The following is a 16,283-nucleotide window of genomic DNA, read 5'->3' as shown; positions in this document are numbered from 1 at the left end:
CAGTTTGCCCCCGCCCTCCCTTTTATCTGTGCCATGTTGGTCTCTACCCTTGCTGTAAAAAATGCTGCCAGCTTTGATCTCCCACCTGTTTTAACTGCCAGCTGCCTGGGTGTTTTCTCCCATGATGTTATTTAAGGGTGAACCCTTCAGTTACCTTGTGCAAAAGCTGGAGCCGTCTAGCTAATTAATTTGAAACAATCCCAGTGAAATAATTGTTAGGAGGATTCCAAAATAGTGCTTGTGAAAAGTGCAACCAGCTGCCTTGGTATTCAGAGTTAAGCACCAAATGCAGAGGGATCTCTGCCTAAAGTTCAAGGGGTATGGAATTCTGCCCTAAAGCCCCCAGATTCTGAGTCCAGAAAGCCTGTATTCTGCTAATTAGTGGCAGATCCAGCAAAGGCAATGAATGACTATACAGAGGTTCTGGAGTAAGGAAAATAGGCATATTGCACCATGGGAAAGACCAGTGAAGAATAGTTGCACCATCATTGCTGCAAAACCCACTAGACCCTTCCCTCTCATTTCTTGACTTCTATGCATATTCTGTGAAATAATGAGAGCTGGAAACCTGTTCTCTTAAAAATATATAAAGAAGGATTAAATTATGGTTTCTGAAGAAGGATGAGAAATCTTTCAGTTTCTGTGGACTTTAGGGGAGTTTTAAAAACTGGTTGTGATGCAGCCTGGTCAAGAAAAGGATGCAATTTGCTTTGGCTCACTGAGAATAGCTCTTTAGATCCCAGCCCATATGGCTGTATGCTAGTGCAGCTGTCAATCAAACAGAGCCTATGAGGCGTCGAGAGACAAACCTCCTTCTTTCCTAAAGAAAACATCTCTGGAAATATCTGAAAAGTGGACTTTTGTGCACACCCCTGTTAAAAAGGGGTCTCAGATGTCACCCCCAAATAGATAAGGCCTGTCAGAAATCTGATATTTGATATATACGTAGTTGAAGATACTACCATGGCACAATGCCATTTTGTGAAAGTTTTTGTTTGATATCACACACCACACACTGCTGCAGTGTTAGGAGTGGATGGAAACAACAGGTTGAGCTGTGCTGCTGTTGGATTTTCACAACCAGCTCTTTAAAGCTTACAGCGACAGCCGAAGGAGAATAAGCCAAGAGGGGGAGCTCACCCACCAAGCTTTATCCAGGAGCACTTATCCAGCAATGTGGTTTCTTTTTAGAAAGGGGTTATCTGAGCAAAGCAGCTGCTAGATCAGCTTTCTGCACGGCCTCCTTCAGCACTGTATTGCGTGCCCTTCAAAGGATCGTTTACAATGGGAACCACTGTCTATCACTGCACCTGACCTGGTACCTATCCTCTCAGGGATGTTTCTCAGGGTAGTCTCTTCCTGAAGCTTCAAGCCTCCTTGGTGCCATCTCAAAAGAAGCAAAGCCTCCCTTGCCGTCTGTTGATATGCAGCAATTACAATCAAACCCACAAGCTGTTGTAACTTGCGTCTCAGGTCTAGCCCTGAGCTTAGCAGCCCCAGGACCAGGCATGCCATCCTCCTTGAGCTCTGCAAATTGGTACAAAAACAAACAAAAAACAAACTCTCAATTGAATATTTTCCTTTTACCATCATGAGTTTTGATGCACCAACCTGGGCCCCTATGATATATTAGTTGCCCACCCACTCTAGATGTTCCTACTGACTGCGGTGTAAGGCAGGTCCAAGCAATTTTCACCTGAAGAAGCAGAACTGAGCTCCCTCTGGCCTCTAGCCACGGTGCCTATCTGTAGTGGTGTATCGTGGAAGAACAGCCGTAATCTGACTCAGTTGTTAGTTTTGGCCTGGCCTCGGGGAAGATGTATGTTTTGGAAAGGTGCATGTTTCTTGTGTAATAAGACTTCTATTCATTTTAAGAGAAGACAAAGCGAGGCTGCCTTGCAAGCCTTTGGAGTGGTTCTACAATGTAGAGCCAGACAAACAGGGCATTTGTTCTGCAACTGTGAAAGGCTGAAAAGATCCCTTTGAAGCAAAGGTGGTGTACACCTTTAATCCCAGAGCGCGGGGAACAGCGGTATTGACACAGTTGCCTCCAAGCGCAGAGGACTGAAAGGTGGAATTCAGAGAACTCAGCCACTTCATTTGCAGCACTGTTTGCAAACTGAATGCTCCTCAGTGGTTACCAGGTAACTAGAGACCAGAGAATTCTGCCAAACTCTGTGGCATCAAGATTAGCAGAGGCTTCTGTTCCTCTTAAAAGGCAGACATCTGCAGCAACATCATAATGCCCGCCTGACTAATGAATTGTCATGGGGCCATCTTTTCCCCAGCACTCCAGAAAACAAAGGGCTTGGTGCCTGTGAAAACTTGCTTTTGGAATTCGAAAGGTGGGCAATGAAGCTTACAAGAACTCCTTCGTTTGTAAAATGTCAAGTGATTCCAAAGCAGCTGAGCCTTCTTTCTTGGAAGTAGAGTGTTGGTGGCTTGAATACAGAGGGAGATCTGTGACCACCTTCTTTACAATCACCCACTTGGGATTGGATTCAGGCTTTGCCTCCTAGAAATGTAAGGCATATAGTGGGGTTTCAGGTGTTCTCGTTTGGTGTGTTTGGCCCCTTGCAAGTATAGTGTGTGCAGGTTCCCCACTTGCGACACATCCATGCCATTCAGAGGCTTCCCAGCCAACAGAGTAAAAAGAGCAATGCGGTTTCTGCAGCTTTTCATGCCATACCAAATATTTTTTCTGTCTGCTAGAGCTTCTTTCATGAATTCTCACAGGCATGTGAGAATTGCCCTCCAGAGGAGGGCAACCAAAATGGTCAAAGGCCTGGAAACGATGCCTTATGAGGAACGGCTAAGGGAGCTGGGCATGTTTAGCCTGGAGAAGAGGAGGTTAAGGGGTGATATGATAGCCATGTTCAAATATATAAAAGGATGTCACATAGAGGAGGGAGAAAGGTTGTTTTCTGCTGCTCCAGAGAAGCGGACACAGAGCAATGGATCCAAACTACAAGAAAGAAGATTCCACCTAAACATTAGGAAGAACTTCCTGACAGCAAGAGCTGTTCGACAGTGGAATTTGCTGCCAAGGAGTGTGGTGGAGTCTCCTTCTTTGGAGGTCTTTAAGCAGAGGCTTGACAACCATATGTCAGGAGTGCTCTGATGGTGTTTCCTGCTTGGCAGGGGGTTGGACTCGATGGCCCTTGTGGTCTATTCCAACTCTATGATTCTATGATTCTATGCATAGATATAGTCATTTTATAGTATAATACGGAGGTTGCACTGGCAGATCCCAGTGCAGGAGTATCTCTGCTTGAGCCACATTTCCAGAGAGCTGCATGTATGGACTGAAAACTGGTATGTGGAGTCCACAGGAACTTCTTGTATTTGGTGACTCCTTCGTCCTGAATAAAATGGTCACAGACTCACATGGGGGGGTGTTAGAAGAAATGCAGGAACCGGTGAAAAGGGAAACAATAGTAGCTTTTCATTTCCTTCAGTTTTCCAGCATCTGCATGAACTTTGCTAAGAATAGTGTGCCTTTGGGAAAAGGACACATGTGCCATCCCAAAGGGGCTGACCAAGCGAGGTTTACTGTTGAATCGTTTTCCTGAGATTTCCTTTGGAAAAACAATTTTTCTTCTTCCAAGTGTAATTCTGTACAGTGGTTAAAAATAACTAGTGACATTTTCCAGGCAACTTGGAGATTGTAAAGCAGGCACCCCCAACCTGTGACCCACCGGGTGTTTTGGCCTACAACTCCCATGATCCCTAGCTAACAGGACCAGTGGTCAGGGATGATGGGAATTGTAGTCCAAAACATCTGGAGGGCCAAAGGTTGGGGATGCTTGTTGTAAAGATTAGCACAGGCATAGGCAAACTCAGCCCTCCAGATGTTTTGGAACTACAACTCCCATCATCTCTAGCTAACAGTGGTCAGGGATGATGGGAGCTGTAGTCCCAAACATCTGGAGGGCAGAGTTTGCCTATGCCTGGATTAGCATCTCCAATTCATGATGATATTGTGGTGAAACCTGCCCAAACAAGTTGATGGAGATAGGCTGTTGTGGTGGTTAAAGTGTCAGACTATGAGCAAGACCTGCCAGGTTCACAAAACCCTCTTGGTGGTGAAAGAAACTGGGTGAACTTAGGCTAGTCACTATCTTTGAGATTGAGGTTGAATCCTGACAAGACAGAAGTACTGTTTTTGGGGGACAGGAGGCGGGCAGGTGTGGAGGATTCCCTGGTCCTGAATGGGGTAACTGTGCCCCTGAAGGATCAGGTGCACAGCCTGGGAGTCATTTTGGACTCACAGCTGTCCATGGAGGCACAGGTCAAATCTGTGTCCAGGGCAGCTGTTTACCAGCTCCATCTGGTACGTAGGCTGAGACCCTATCTGCCTGCGGACTGTCTCGCCAGAGTGGTGCATGCTCTGGTTATCTCCCGCTTGGACTACTGCAATGCACTCTACGTGGGGCTACCTTTGAAGGTGACTCGGAAACTACAACTAATCCAGAATGCGGCAGCTAGACTGGTGACTGGGGGCGGCCGCCGAGACCATATAACACCGGTCTTGAAAGACCTACATTGGCTCCCAGTACGTTTCCGAGCACAATTCAAAGTGTTGGTGCTGACCTTTAAAGCCCCAAACGGCCTCGGTCCAGTATACCTGAAGGAGCGTCTCCACCCCCATCATTCTGCCCGGACGCTGAGGTCCAGCGCCGAGGGCCTTCTGGCGGTTCCCTCATTGAGAGAAGCAAAGCTACAGGGAACCAGGGAGAGGGCCTTCTCGGTAGTGGCGCCCGCCCTGTGGAACGCCCTTCCAGCAGATGTCAAAGCGATAAACAACTACCTGACATTCAGAAGACATCTTAAGGCAGCCCTGTTCAGGGAAGTTTTTAACGTGTGATTTTACTGTATTTTTGGTTTTATGGAAGCCGCCCAGAGTGGCTGGGGAGGCCCAGCCAGATGGGCGGGGTATAAATAAAAAATATTATTATTATTATTATTATTATTATTATTATTATTATTATTATTATCATCATCATCATCTTGGACCACTCAAGGTCAGCTTAGCCTACTTTACAGAATTGCTGCAAGGAGAAGATGGGGTAGGAAAGAATCCTGTTTGCTGCCTGAGCACCTGTGAAGATGAAGGGGTTTGACAATGGGGTTGATGAAAGGTGACTTCTTCCTCCTGATAGTCTCGCAGTCCCTGAAAAATGCTCTACAAGATCTGGGGTGCCCTGTAAATTTCAGTATGCTGTGGGGTACAGAGGACTGAGAAGAACCTTGAAAATTTGGCAGTCTCAGCCCCTCCAACCCCCCACTTGTTCAGCAGGGTCCCCTGAATTTGACTGGAGCACAGGGAGGGGATGCCATAGGGCAGAGGGGATGGGAAAGCCATCTTCTGTCCATCCCATTGTGTGTGCTTAACTCTGAATCTAACCCAATAAAAATATACAGGATTGTAGCCAGTTCTGTTGCTCCACTAAGCACTTGCACACCATCAAAATCTGCCCCAGAAGGATGAAGGACCCTTCTGGAGTAGATTTTGAGGACACACAGGGGGCAGAGAGGAAGAGAAAGTCCCACTGTATGAGTGGAAGTCCACACAGACAGTGTCGGTTACAACCCACAGAATCTAACCCAATAAAAATATGCACTGCACTGCATCTTCACTGAAGCCTAGCAAACATGTAATCTTAATGAATGACAGAGAGATACTCAGTATGAGCCAGCTTCCTTGTTTCCTAATTGCAGTGTTGTTTTGTTTCCCCCCTCTTTTTCAGAATTGTCAGACTTTTAACAGCCTTAGCTGCCTTAGCATCACAGCGGATGATTGCTCTCACCAGAATCAGTTCTCACCTGGCATCGGCGGCACCAAGTCATGGACAACAGCATCCCTTTGCACCTTGGATGTCATGCCAGGCAGGACACCAGCCTGCACCCCTGTGCCAGAGCCACACTCAAACGCAGAAGAATGTAAATCTAGCAAAGAAGATTTCTCCTACGAGGAATCAGAGTTTTGTGCCACAGAAGACGAGAGCAGTAGGAAAGAAGAGGACAACTCCTCATGGAGGAACAGTGGGACAGGCGGGGATAACATCTTTCAGTTGGATGGCGAATTAGATATTGAGCAGATAGAAAACAACTGAGAAGACAAAGTGGGATGATCTGTCTGCATCCAACCTTTTAGGAGTGGTAAGATCACACAGGTTGTCAATGCAGGCAGGAAAGGAAGTCCACATTTTTCTTCCCCACTGATGGGTGGGAGAGGACAAGAAGCTTTGCCAAAATTTCATCAGGTATCTTGTTAAACCTTGAAACTCTTTTAGAACTACTGTAGCCCATGAGGTTTTGCAAACATACTTTAGAGAAAACCTCCAAATTATATCAGCACATTAAAAAACAAAAAGCTTTGTGGATGAATCAAAACTTGAAATTGTGGAATGTTAGAATAATAGCAACTAAAATGTTTTTTTTAAGTGTCTGGAACAGGGCTTAAACAAAAAGTAAGGAAAGACCAGAAAGTCTGTTGCTTGGCTTCATTCACAAATAGGCAATGTCAATATCTAGACAGGCAGCTGGTTCATCCTGGTTCATGGGAATCCTGATCCACTTTGGCTTTTGGAAAAGAGTAGAATATTCATTTTTTTATTTTTGCTGTTGGACAATATTCATTGTAAACTGCACCTCAGATATCCTTATTAAAGGGAATGGGCAAGGTGGAGATTAGCATTGTTCTCTGAATTCATTTTCTGTTGGATTATCTTTCAGGTTGCATATCTGATAAGATTCTACAAGGTCTCACAATCTTGACTTTCCAGTCCTTGCCGTAGAATCACAGTAGCCTTTTACAGTCTGCTTGCTCCATTTTTTATTCCGTAGTCATCAACAACGCCATTCAAAGAGAGCACACACAGTTTGCCCTGATCCAGTACAGCAAGATCCGTAGCCATAAACAGGTTTCCAGCCAAGGCAGGTATATATGAGCATTTGGACACACATTCTCATCAGTGCTCATTTGGTCCATGTTGGACCGACTGGATGCATAACCTCATTTGGGCCCTTCTCCTTTGTACCTTGCAACTGCAGCTGGATTTCAGGCCATTGTCTTGAGGAGAGGAACATACAAAAGATTTGTGCATCCAGAAATTTAAATAAATGCCAAAGCTAAATTGGCAGTGCTATATCCATAAGGCTAAACTGGTGTTTTGGTTCTATGGTATAAATGCACAAGGATCAGAAGAGTTAGTGAATAATTGAGGTTGCTGAGATTAGGGCTTGGCATCTTAAAATGATTATAAATTCTTTGATTATTATTTTCTGGAGTGGATAACATATAGTCTCTTAACTGCATTTTGTACAGCTTGTCACCACCAACAGAACTGACATTATTGGCATGCCACATTCATCAGCAGAAAGAATGGAAGGTAACAACTTGTTTTGCATGTACAGCATCACTTTGGAATTGTTTTCATCTCCTAGGACTAAAAAAAGGCAAAATAGCAATAATAGGGTGTGTACATAACATTGTTGAGTTTTCTCTTGGTCTAGTTTTCCTTTTACAACATACACTGGATATGTCTGCAGTAGCAGAATTATAGGTTCAGCTGTCAAGCTAAACCATGGGTTGGCATAATGTAAGCAAGCCCTGGCCTTCATGCTCCCCTCCATCATGCCATTCTGCATTGCCTCTTTTGCAGCAAAACCAGTTTACTATTACATCCAAACCACTAGACTATGGTTGCATCTGCCCTCCAAACTAGACCAATAATGATCAAACTGTAGTTTGCAGCTGCGATATGGTCACAGAATCATGGTTTGCAGCTTTGAATATAATGGCGCATTATGCTTTTGTCCATAAAAAGGGGAATGGAATCAGAGCAGGGGAGAAGAGGTGGGTGTGCAAGCCTGAGGCTTGGTAATACAGTGGATGCTCGGGTTGCGAACATGATCCGTGCGGGAGTCACATTCGCAACCTGCAGTGCCGCTTCTGCGCACACGTGCGTCGTGATTCGGCGCTTCTGTGCATGTGCCAAAACCCAGAAGTAATCCGTTCCGTTACTTCTGGGTTCGGCGTGGTGTGCAATCCGAAATCACACAACCTGAAGCGTCAGTAACCCGAGGTATGACTGTACATGTGAACTGAGCCATTCTGACATTTCAGCAAGGTCAGCAGTGATCATAAAATTGATCATGTAAATGATGTCAAATAAGCAAGATAAGTGAAGAGTTCTAGATCGTATGAGTGGCCACATTCAATCTGGAATCAATCACAGGACTTTAGTAAACAGATATAGGGAAGTTTCCCTGACATATTTCTTAGACATACAAGCAATATATAAATGGTGTGTCTTGGGTTTATTTTAGCTATGTGAGTTACATAGGACCTGTCTTTAGCGATGACAATGCTGATACAAAACACAGTTTGAGATGCTGATGTTCAGCTAGCAGCACTCCAGAGTTACCTTCCACCTCTCTCATTGATAGTGGTAAACAATAAGCTTTACACTTTAGCAAGCATAACTCAGTTAAATAAGCTGTTCAGTTATCTACATGAAACCAATGTTTTGCTTACCTATAGCAGGCAGAGGGGAGGGGACAATAGAGGTGACATTTTTCATGACGATGACACCCTACTTTTTTTTTTACTGCACTTTTCTCTGCAGTGGTGCAGATGTTTATAGCATCCAACATCACAGTAGATTCCATCCAAGCTTTAGATTTACAAATGTCCAGTCAAACCACACAATTTTTTGTTGTTGCTATGTTGATTTCTGCTATTTCCTCCCTATCAGATGCTCACATAATGTGCAAGCCAAAAAAAAGATAATAAACTAATGATAGTAAAGTAGGGAGAGGATTGCTTTAATTCTGAACGTCCTGTATTATACAGTTTGATGCCATTCAAGAACCTGGTGAACATACCTATGAGCCCTGGGCTTCCCAAGCTCTCAGTTTGTTGTGTGCATGCCAAGTTAACATGCACTGCTGGTTTCAGCAATTGACAGAACAGGTGCTCAGCACAGTGACAAGCAGACCTCCCCAGGTTTCGTTTGGAATGGACTTTCCAAAATGATCTAAATTTGGCTCACATTCAAGCCTGAATTTTTACACTCAGGCCCGTTAATATCTCAGTGTCCTCTTAGTAATGCCATCAGGGATGTGATAAAGCTTGGAACCAGGCTTCCTTCTTCCATTTCCCTTTGCAAACCTTCTTGTCGCCTATTTTCTCTGCCCCCTCCTCCTTGTGGTGGCTGTTGCCTTAATTACATGGCAGGAACATGTTGGGCCCAGGGAATTAAAGACTGGGAAACAGCAGTTCCCAGGACTTGTAGCAGCCAGGGTGTTTCTGTGAGCATACTCAGGTGTATCCTGGGTGGCCAAGGTGCCTAGAAATGGCAGCTCCCCAGCTTCTTATAGTTTCCAATCTCCACAGTGCTGTTGTTGCCTAATGAATACAGCCACCCTTCTTGTCATTGCCTATTTCTGCAGTAGAAGTCAAGAGGAGGCTGTGGTGGAAGGAAGGCTGGTGCTGGTGAGCTCAGACGGAACCTGGCAGAGATTTGGGTTTGGCTTGTAGGATGCTTGGGAATTTTGGACTGGGGAAGTTCACACCTTGAACTCTCTAGTTCAAAACTTCAGCCATTCTACTGTTGTGGATTGCTGAGACTGCCACCTCCTGATCAGAAGAAGGCTTGTTGGACATGTTGAAGGGGGATTTTCCCATAGACTCACCACACACTGAAAGGGGGTTCTTTACCTTCTAAATTTCTCTATGCTACAAAACGATATTAAGGCACACCCAAGCTTTCTCTGCCTCAGGAGCGGAAAGCTTTTTAGTTTGACCATATGGGTATTGCTGCCCTCCATGAGAAAGCAAATGCCCATCTTTGGAGCTACCCCAGCATAGTAGAGAGGGAATAGGGTAGGGTGTTGTGCTGCGATGAGCAGCAGATGAGTTGGAGAGTATCACAGTATTGGTTTGAAATTGGTGAGATGTGTGACACATTGAGCCCCTGCCATTTACCCTTATGGGTTGCTTGCAGTTGATACTGAGGGCTGATCTCTTCTACCCATCTAACAGTTCAGGTGGACATGTTATGTATTACGTTTTTGCCCATAGTAAAATGAGCACCTAAGCATTTCAACAATAAAGCAAAATCACTGTTGGGTTCATGTTGAACAGAAAAATGAAATCTCATTCATCTAAGCCTATGAATGCCAGTAGTCTGAGTTTAGTGGTTAAATGCTCATGTCACCATGGGCAAAAGCATCCAGGCAAGCTAACTAGCTCATGTGAATCAGTCCTCAGTAACTACCACAATCACAGCATTGTCTAATAGAGTATACAGGGACAATCTGAAAGCATACTGGATGTGCAGGAATGAACACCATGTACACAGTTTAAAAACAAGTGTTTGTATAATCACGTCAAAAGGACAGAAGCAAAAAGTATTCAGTCAAAGTCGCATGCTTTGAATGGTAGTAGAATTGATGGGCTATCTGGACGTGTTCAAATGAGATCTGTTCCAAGGTACTAGAAGAATCCATGAGTCCAATATGGTACAGTCATGTTGGAGCAGTCAATTGTTTAAGACAGCACAGAGATTCTGTGGCACATAGGGCTGTTGACCGTTTTATGCATGGTGTAAGAGCCATATTGTCTTCATTGGCCCTTCTGAATCTCATCCTGCAAAGAAAGTGCTCTTTGTCTGCCTTTTCCCAGTTACTTTTCTCTTTTCAAACTCACTGGATTGTATCCAAGAAAGTTGTTCCACTTCCTGCAGAGTAAAGCTACCCCTGCCTCTCCTCCTCCTGTGAAGCCTCAAAATTGGGGTTTCCCCCCAACCCTCTGGAGTAGATTTGAATAAGGGGGGAGAAAGTTCTGTGCTAACAGATCGATTCCATCGGATAAAGCCAAGGTATGTAGCCCTGAATCATTGTAATGCAGCACTGCACCAACTGTCTTGTCAAGATAGTTGTAGACACTGGGTTGGATCTGGACTAAGTATGCATACTTACATTGGGGTAAGTCTTATTGAGCTCTGGGACTTACTTCTGAGTAGATATGCATAGGACTGTGTGAATTGGCTGAAATTATGTCTCATTGAAATCAATGGGACAAGATTATCATGAATTAAGTCCAAAGTATTTCAAAGGGGACTCAGTTCCACTCACTTAGTCTGCATCCAGCTCTCTCTCTTTCAATTTGTTTCATGCACCTGGTGTGACAAAACATACCCCAGCATGATTTGATCAGAGATCTCCCTAAATCTCAGTCTGTTATCATCGCCCAAGCACACTTTTCTTTAACACAACCCTCTTATAGTTGAAGTAACTGTTCCTCACTGTGACATCTAAACGTGGGCTCACCAGCACAGAGGACATCTTGTGTCACCGTATTACACTTCTTGAGACAGCATTATCAGTTCTTTTATGGCTAGCATGCATATATCTTGGTTTATGACACTTCAATTTGCCTTTAGTGCTACAGGGGTAGCATTTCTGATTTTGGATTAAACTTGTAAGGGCTTTAAGAAACAAAAAAAGGGCTGCTACCTACAACAAGCTAAATAAATACACCGAGTAGGAAAGTGCCCCCAAAGGACCACTACCCAACTCTTCTAGCTGCAGTGTAGCGTTTACATGGCAGCAAACTCTCTTTGCCTTAGTAAAGATGCTTCGCTGCATTATGGCCTTACAATGGGCATAGCAGCATAGACACAACATACTGTTTGTCTGAGGTTAGGCCAACGTGGCATTTCATTGGATGGTATTGGTTTTGGTTTTGTATGATTTATGTACTGAGTTTTTAAAAGCCTTACTTTTTAAAAATAGAAATAAAACTTTGTGGATTTATGAATGTGTGTGCGTGTGTATGTATGTACAGACACACATACACACAAAGGTAAATATCTGAAATCTAGTATGTGTCTCGTGATCAGGGACATCCTCTTGACTGTGTTACTTTTCATAAAAGAAGAGCTCAACTGGATCACCAGTTGTCCACATAAGCTGAAAAGTCACTGGTTGCCTCTGCTAGGTATTCCCAGGCTCCTGGGTTTGTTCAATACTACACAGGTCACTTGGATCAGCTCTCACAGCATATTCCTGCCAGGTGGATTCAAGAATCTGTTGCTGATGTTCTCTGTACTTTTATTTGTTAAGTAGTAAAGTCAGATCAGCAGGGAGATAGGCAATGGATTGTTTATAACACAGATCGAGCAATCTGGACTTGGATATTTCATGACAACAGCAATAAATGTTAAGAGTTTCCCTTTTTTTAAAAAACAAACAAACAAACAATATTTCAGATGCAACATTTTTAGAGGATTTTATTCAATGAATTAGCACTGGTGAACCTGATTCCTTTGTATCTATTGCCATCACCCTTTGGAAAAGGGTTTCATGAAATCTTAAGATCACACAATGAAGATTGAATGAACAAAGGCAGTAAGGACATGTTTCTGGTTTTGATTGTAATTTTTCACAAGGTAGCCTAGCCTCTTGGCCAATAACATTGTGTTTCAAGTGCATTTTTAGATAGTTCTTACGGAACAGGACAAGATGAATTTTTTAGGGTTGTAGCAGTGTTTTCCAGCATTTGTTTTTAATGTTTAAGAATCAAAAGATGATGATGGCCAAAAAGCCTTTGGAAAACCATGAACTCTGATAGTGCGTGTGTGTACGTGTGTCTTTCTTTCTGTCCATGGTAATTGCACAGATGCAAACATATTGACATGTATACGAAGTCAGCTCTGTAGTTGGTGTTACGTTTGTTCAAAATCTATTACTGAAGACTGTTCCTTGACCTGAAAATTAAGAAAGACTGCTGATTTGTACTCTCTCAAATGACTTTATTGCACTATAGAGCAGCTCAGTCTCAGGAATTTACTTGTTACTTTGACTATGTAAATAAAGCTTTCTGATTCTGTACCCAGCGCTGCTCTTTGCTTGTGCCTTGTCACAGATTCCTTGACTTCTCTAATTCCTTGACTTCTCTCTGGCTTAGTTCTCTCAAACAAGTCAGGTGCCAAAGTTGTGTTCAAGATGTACTGCTTCAGTTGTTAGTTTTGGGTGTGTTCGGCACGTAACTGAATGCTTTTCTACGTGGAAACAATCTCTGCATGTAGAAAACTAGTTGTCAGGGGGAATTCTTGACTAGAACCCTTTCTCTCTCTCCCCGACCCCACTGTTTTCTACGAGTGAAGTGTGGTTCTAAGAGAATTGCACCTTATGATCTATATCTGAAATTCAATTCTCAGCTTAAGGTCATCAGGTGATGGATATGCAGGTATAAATTAACCTTTGGACTCTTCCATCACGAGGGAAATCTGTATACAAATAAGAGAGGTGTTGAGTTCAATGGATTCTCCGAGCCCTGCAATGCATTAGTCCATGCTTATTCTGCCTGTGCAAGCCATTCTTTCCATGTTGAAAGACAGGTCGTCGTTGGAATCCTCAAACATCATAGATACGTGTTAAAAACAAATCCAGTTCTTAGTCCCGCCCCCAAAACAGTTATTTGCGAAAATAATTCAATGTCGTTAAAAAGCTAGACCGGCCCACCAAAATGAAAAATCTCACCTCACTCTCACAGATGCCGGCTTGGTTTCACTTTTTAAAAAATAAATCAGCATGTGCTTTAAAAAAGAGCATGACTGATCCAAATAAAGATTAGAATACAATATTAGGAACCGGATGCTAAAAATAAACTAGCAAGTTCAAGACTGCGCTCTTTGACAATTAAATGTGCTGCTGCTGCTGAACTTAGGGCTACTGAAGTAGTCAAGTGGGTCTGGGTCTCTACCCCTAATCAAAATCTCAAGGGGCAATGAAAGGGAATGAATGTATAATATAGATACAGTTTGTATAGATACTACAGTCTTGCATCTTTTGTATTGGGAAAGGTGCAGGAATGACCATAGACAAACACTTGCATGGGGGTGAAGACAAAGACTTGGAAAGGGGGTATAGAAAATTAAAGGAAATATGTATGCACCAGCTGCCACCATGGTGGGAAAATTGGGAGCTAATATTATGCCACTACTAAATGTGAATGGGTGCTTCCAGCTAGAGGTTTATTGTGGGATGGGTGCTCTCATGCATGCAAGTGTTTTGCATTGTGCACATAATGTTATCAAAATGGCCAATTTCCTCTTTAACTAAAAGTATCTCATACCTCGTACCTCTGTTGTCATCAGTGGTGCGGAAGCTTGTTAATGCATTATTTGGAGGGGCAGGGGGTATGGTTTGGAATGTGTGATGTTTTGGTGGGTGGACCCTATTACCACACCTCTACTTCTGTTTACTTCTCACCTGAACACAGCCAAACCATTTAGTTTCCATCAACCCAAATGACACAAGTTTTGCTTATTTCCACAAACTGCTGTATGCTGAAGGCATGCTGGGAATTAAGTAACCCAGTGCTGAGGAGCTATGATCTTGACACATATAGGGGATTTATTTGCATCTGTCAAGATAATAATAATAATAATAATAATAATAATAATAATAATAATAATAATAATAATAATACACAACTCTTCCACAGGACCTTTGCACCAGAATTATTAAAACGCCAGCACTGTAGTTTAGCTAAAAATCAGCCTTGTGCAAGAACTTTGGGTTATTTTTTAAACAAAATAACAACAAATGGAAATAAATATCCTCACCCCCAAGATAATTTGGGGCCAGTAACATTGCTCTTCCGTGCTTTGTGTCAGGGGGAAATTGTTTTAACCATGCGTGTGTAGAGGTGCAAAAAACACCTGCAGGCACAGCCAGAATGGGAAAAGGTAGCGGAAGGTGGAGAGGTAAGGGCTGAAGTGAGTGGACAGAAAGCATAGAACAGAAATATTCCATCATGGACCACTCACTGGTGTGAGTGGGAAGCAGCACAATACCTAAGAATAATCTAAGATGGAAAAGGGGAGTGTGCGGACAGCTGAGTACCAATCCTGAAAAACTGGAACTGAACTATCAATTTGTGTGAGTAACCCCCTGCCTGGAAGCCCCACTCTCCAAACTCTCTTAAGGACATGATGTAAGAAAAGCCTTCTACATGAGGTCAATGGCCCATTCAGTCCAGCATCCTGTTCTCACAGTGGCCAAGAAACTTACAGGCAGGACCCAAACACACCCTACTTACATCCTCTTCTATCACTATGATGCCCCATGATGGGATTGCTACCCCTCTCTCCATAACTGGTGTATGAAAAACCAAGGACACTTTTATGAAACACGGGAACTGGCGGCTCTGACAAGTGCCCAAATTCAGACTTGATGGAAGGACTATTAATTCATGGAGGCCAAATAGCAGCCCATGACACAATGATATATTCATTTAGGAGGTGGCAAATGTATTAATATTCAGCTATTAATGAATTTGAAGGGGATATGGGGAGTGAAATGTGTTCCTTTCGACTCAAACTTCAGCACCATTCATTCCCAAAGCACTCAGCAAAAGACTTAAGCCCTCCTCATAACGCAATACTGTATGGACAGTCTATAGGTACATTCAGGCTTTTCAACTAAGCCCCGAACTCTCAGGTCTACAGCAAACATTGCAACCTCTAGAGCCTCAGCTTGTAATAACACACATTTAGCACAAGCTGTTTCCAGGGCATAAGCAAGAGGAATGATGGAGGCCAAGGCACGGCTGGTATTCTCTAGCAGAATGACTGAAGGGATGCATCGCCAGCATCCGCATTGTCTAGAATCAGGGCTGGAAACTTCTTTCTTATCATCACTGCCCTGGCCTGTCTGGTACTCTTCAACAAAAACAGCAGCACCCTGACCTGCTTCCTCCTAATATGCACCAAGTGAGTGGCTGCTTGATTCCTGCTCTGCATGAGAAGAGTGAATGATTTTACACTGGGTGGGCTGTGATCATCTCCGGCAATTTGCTGCCTTTGCAAGGTGCTGTTTTTAAATTCCCTTCCTCACACCAGGACTTGTGAAGTGGGTAGAATCCAACTAAGGCCCCATCTGTGCTATAGATCGAAAGCAGTGTCATCCCACTTCAAAGTCATGACTTCCCCCAAAGAATCCTGGGAACTGCAGTTTGTTATGAGTGCTGAGAGTTCTTAGAAGATCCCCTATTCCCTTCACAGAGCTACAATTCTCATGGTTCCCTGGGAAGAGGGATTGACTGCTAAACCACTCTGGGTTTGTGGTGACAAGGCAGCAGCCCTTACACTGGGCAAATGCTAAAGCCTTGTAGCTAAAAGTCAGACTTTGATTGACTGGATCTTCCAAGGACTATTTAGAATACCACCCACCTTCTGCAGATAAATAGAGAGACAAACAAGAGG

The 16,283-nt window shown here is 43.5% G+C and overlaps 1 protein-coding gene across 5 annotated transcripts in view; it reads left to right on the top strand.

Moving 5' to 3' along the window:
* FAM53B (family with sequence similarity 53 member B) overlaps positions 1-6,696 on the top strand; it is a 125,602-nt gene extending 118,906 nt beyond the window's left edge. For all 5 annotated transcript variants that reach the window (XM_081193031.1, XM_081193034.1, XM_081193030.1 and 2 more), the window contains one exon: positions 5,751-6,696. In XM_081193031.1, the coding sequence (XP_081049157.1) occupies positions 5,751-6,116 (366 nt within the window). In that variant the 3' untranslated portion in view covers positions 6,117-6,696. The remainder of the gene's footprint in view (positions 1-5,750) is intronic.
* The last annotated feature ends 9,587 nt before the right edge of the window (positions 6,697-16,283 follow it).

Source organism: Podarcis bocagei, assembly GCF_964188305.1.
Source record: "Podarcis bocagei genome assembly, chromosome: 4".
NCBI classification, from domain to species: Eukaryota; Metazoa; Chordata; class Lepidosauria; order Squamata; family Lacertidae; genus Podarcis; species Podarcis bocagei.
Note: the sequence above shows the minus strand (reverse complement) of the source record. Positions and strands in the feature narration are given on the sequence as shown.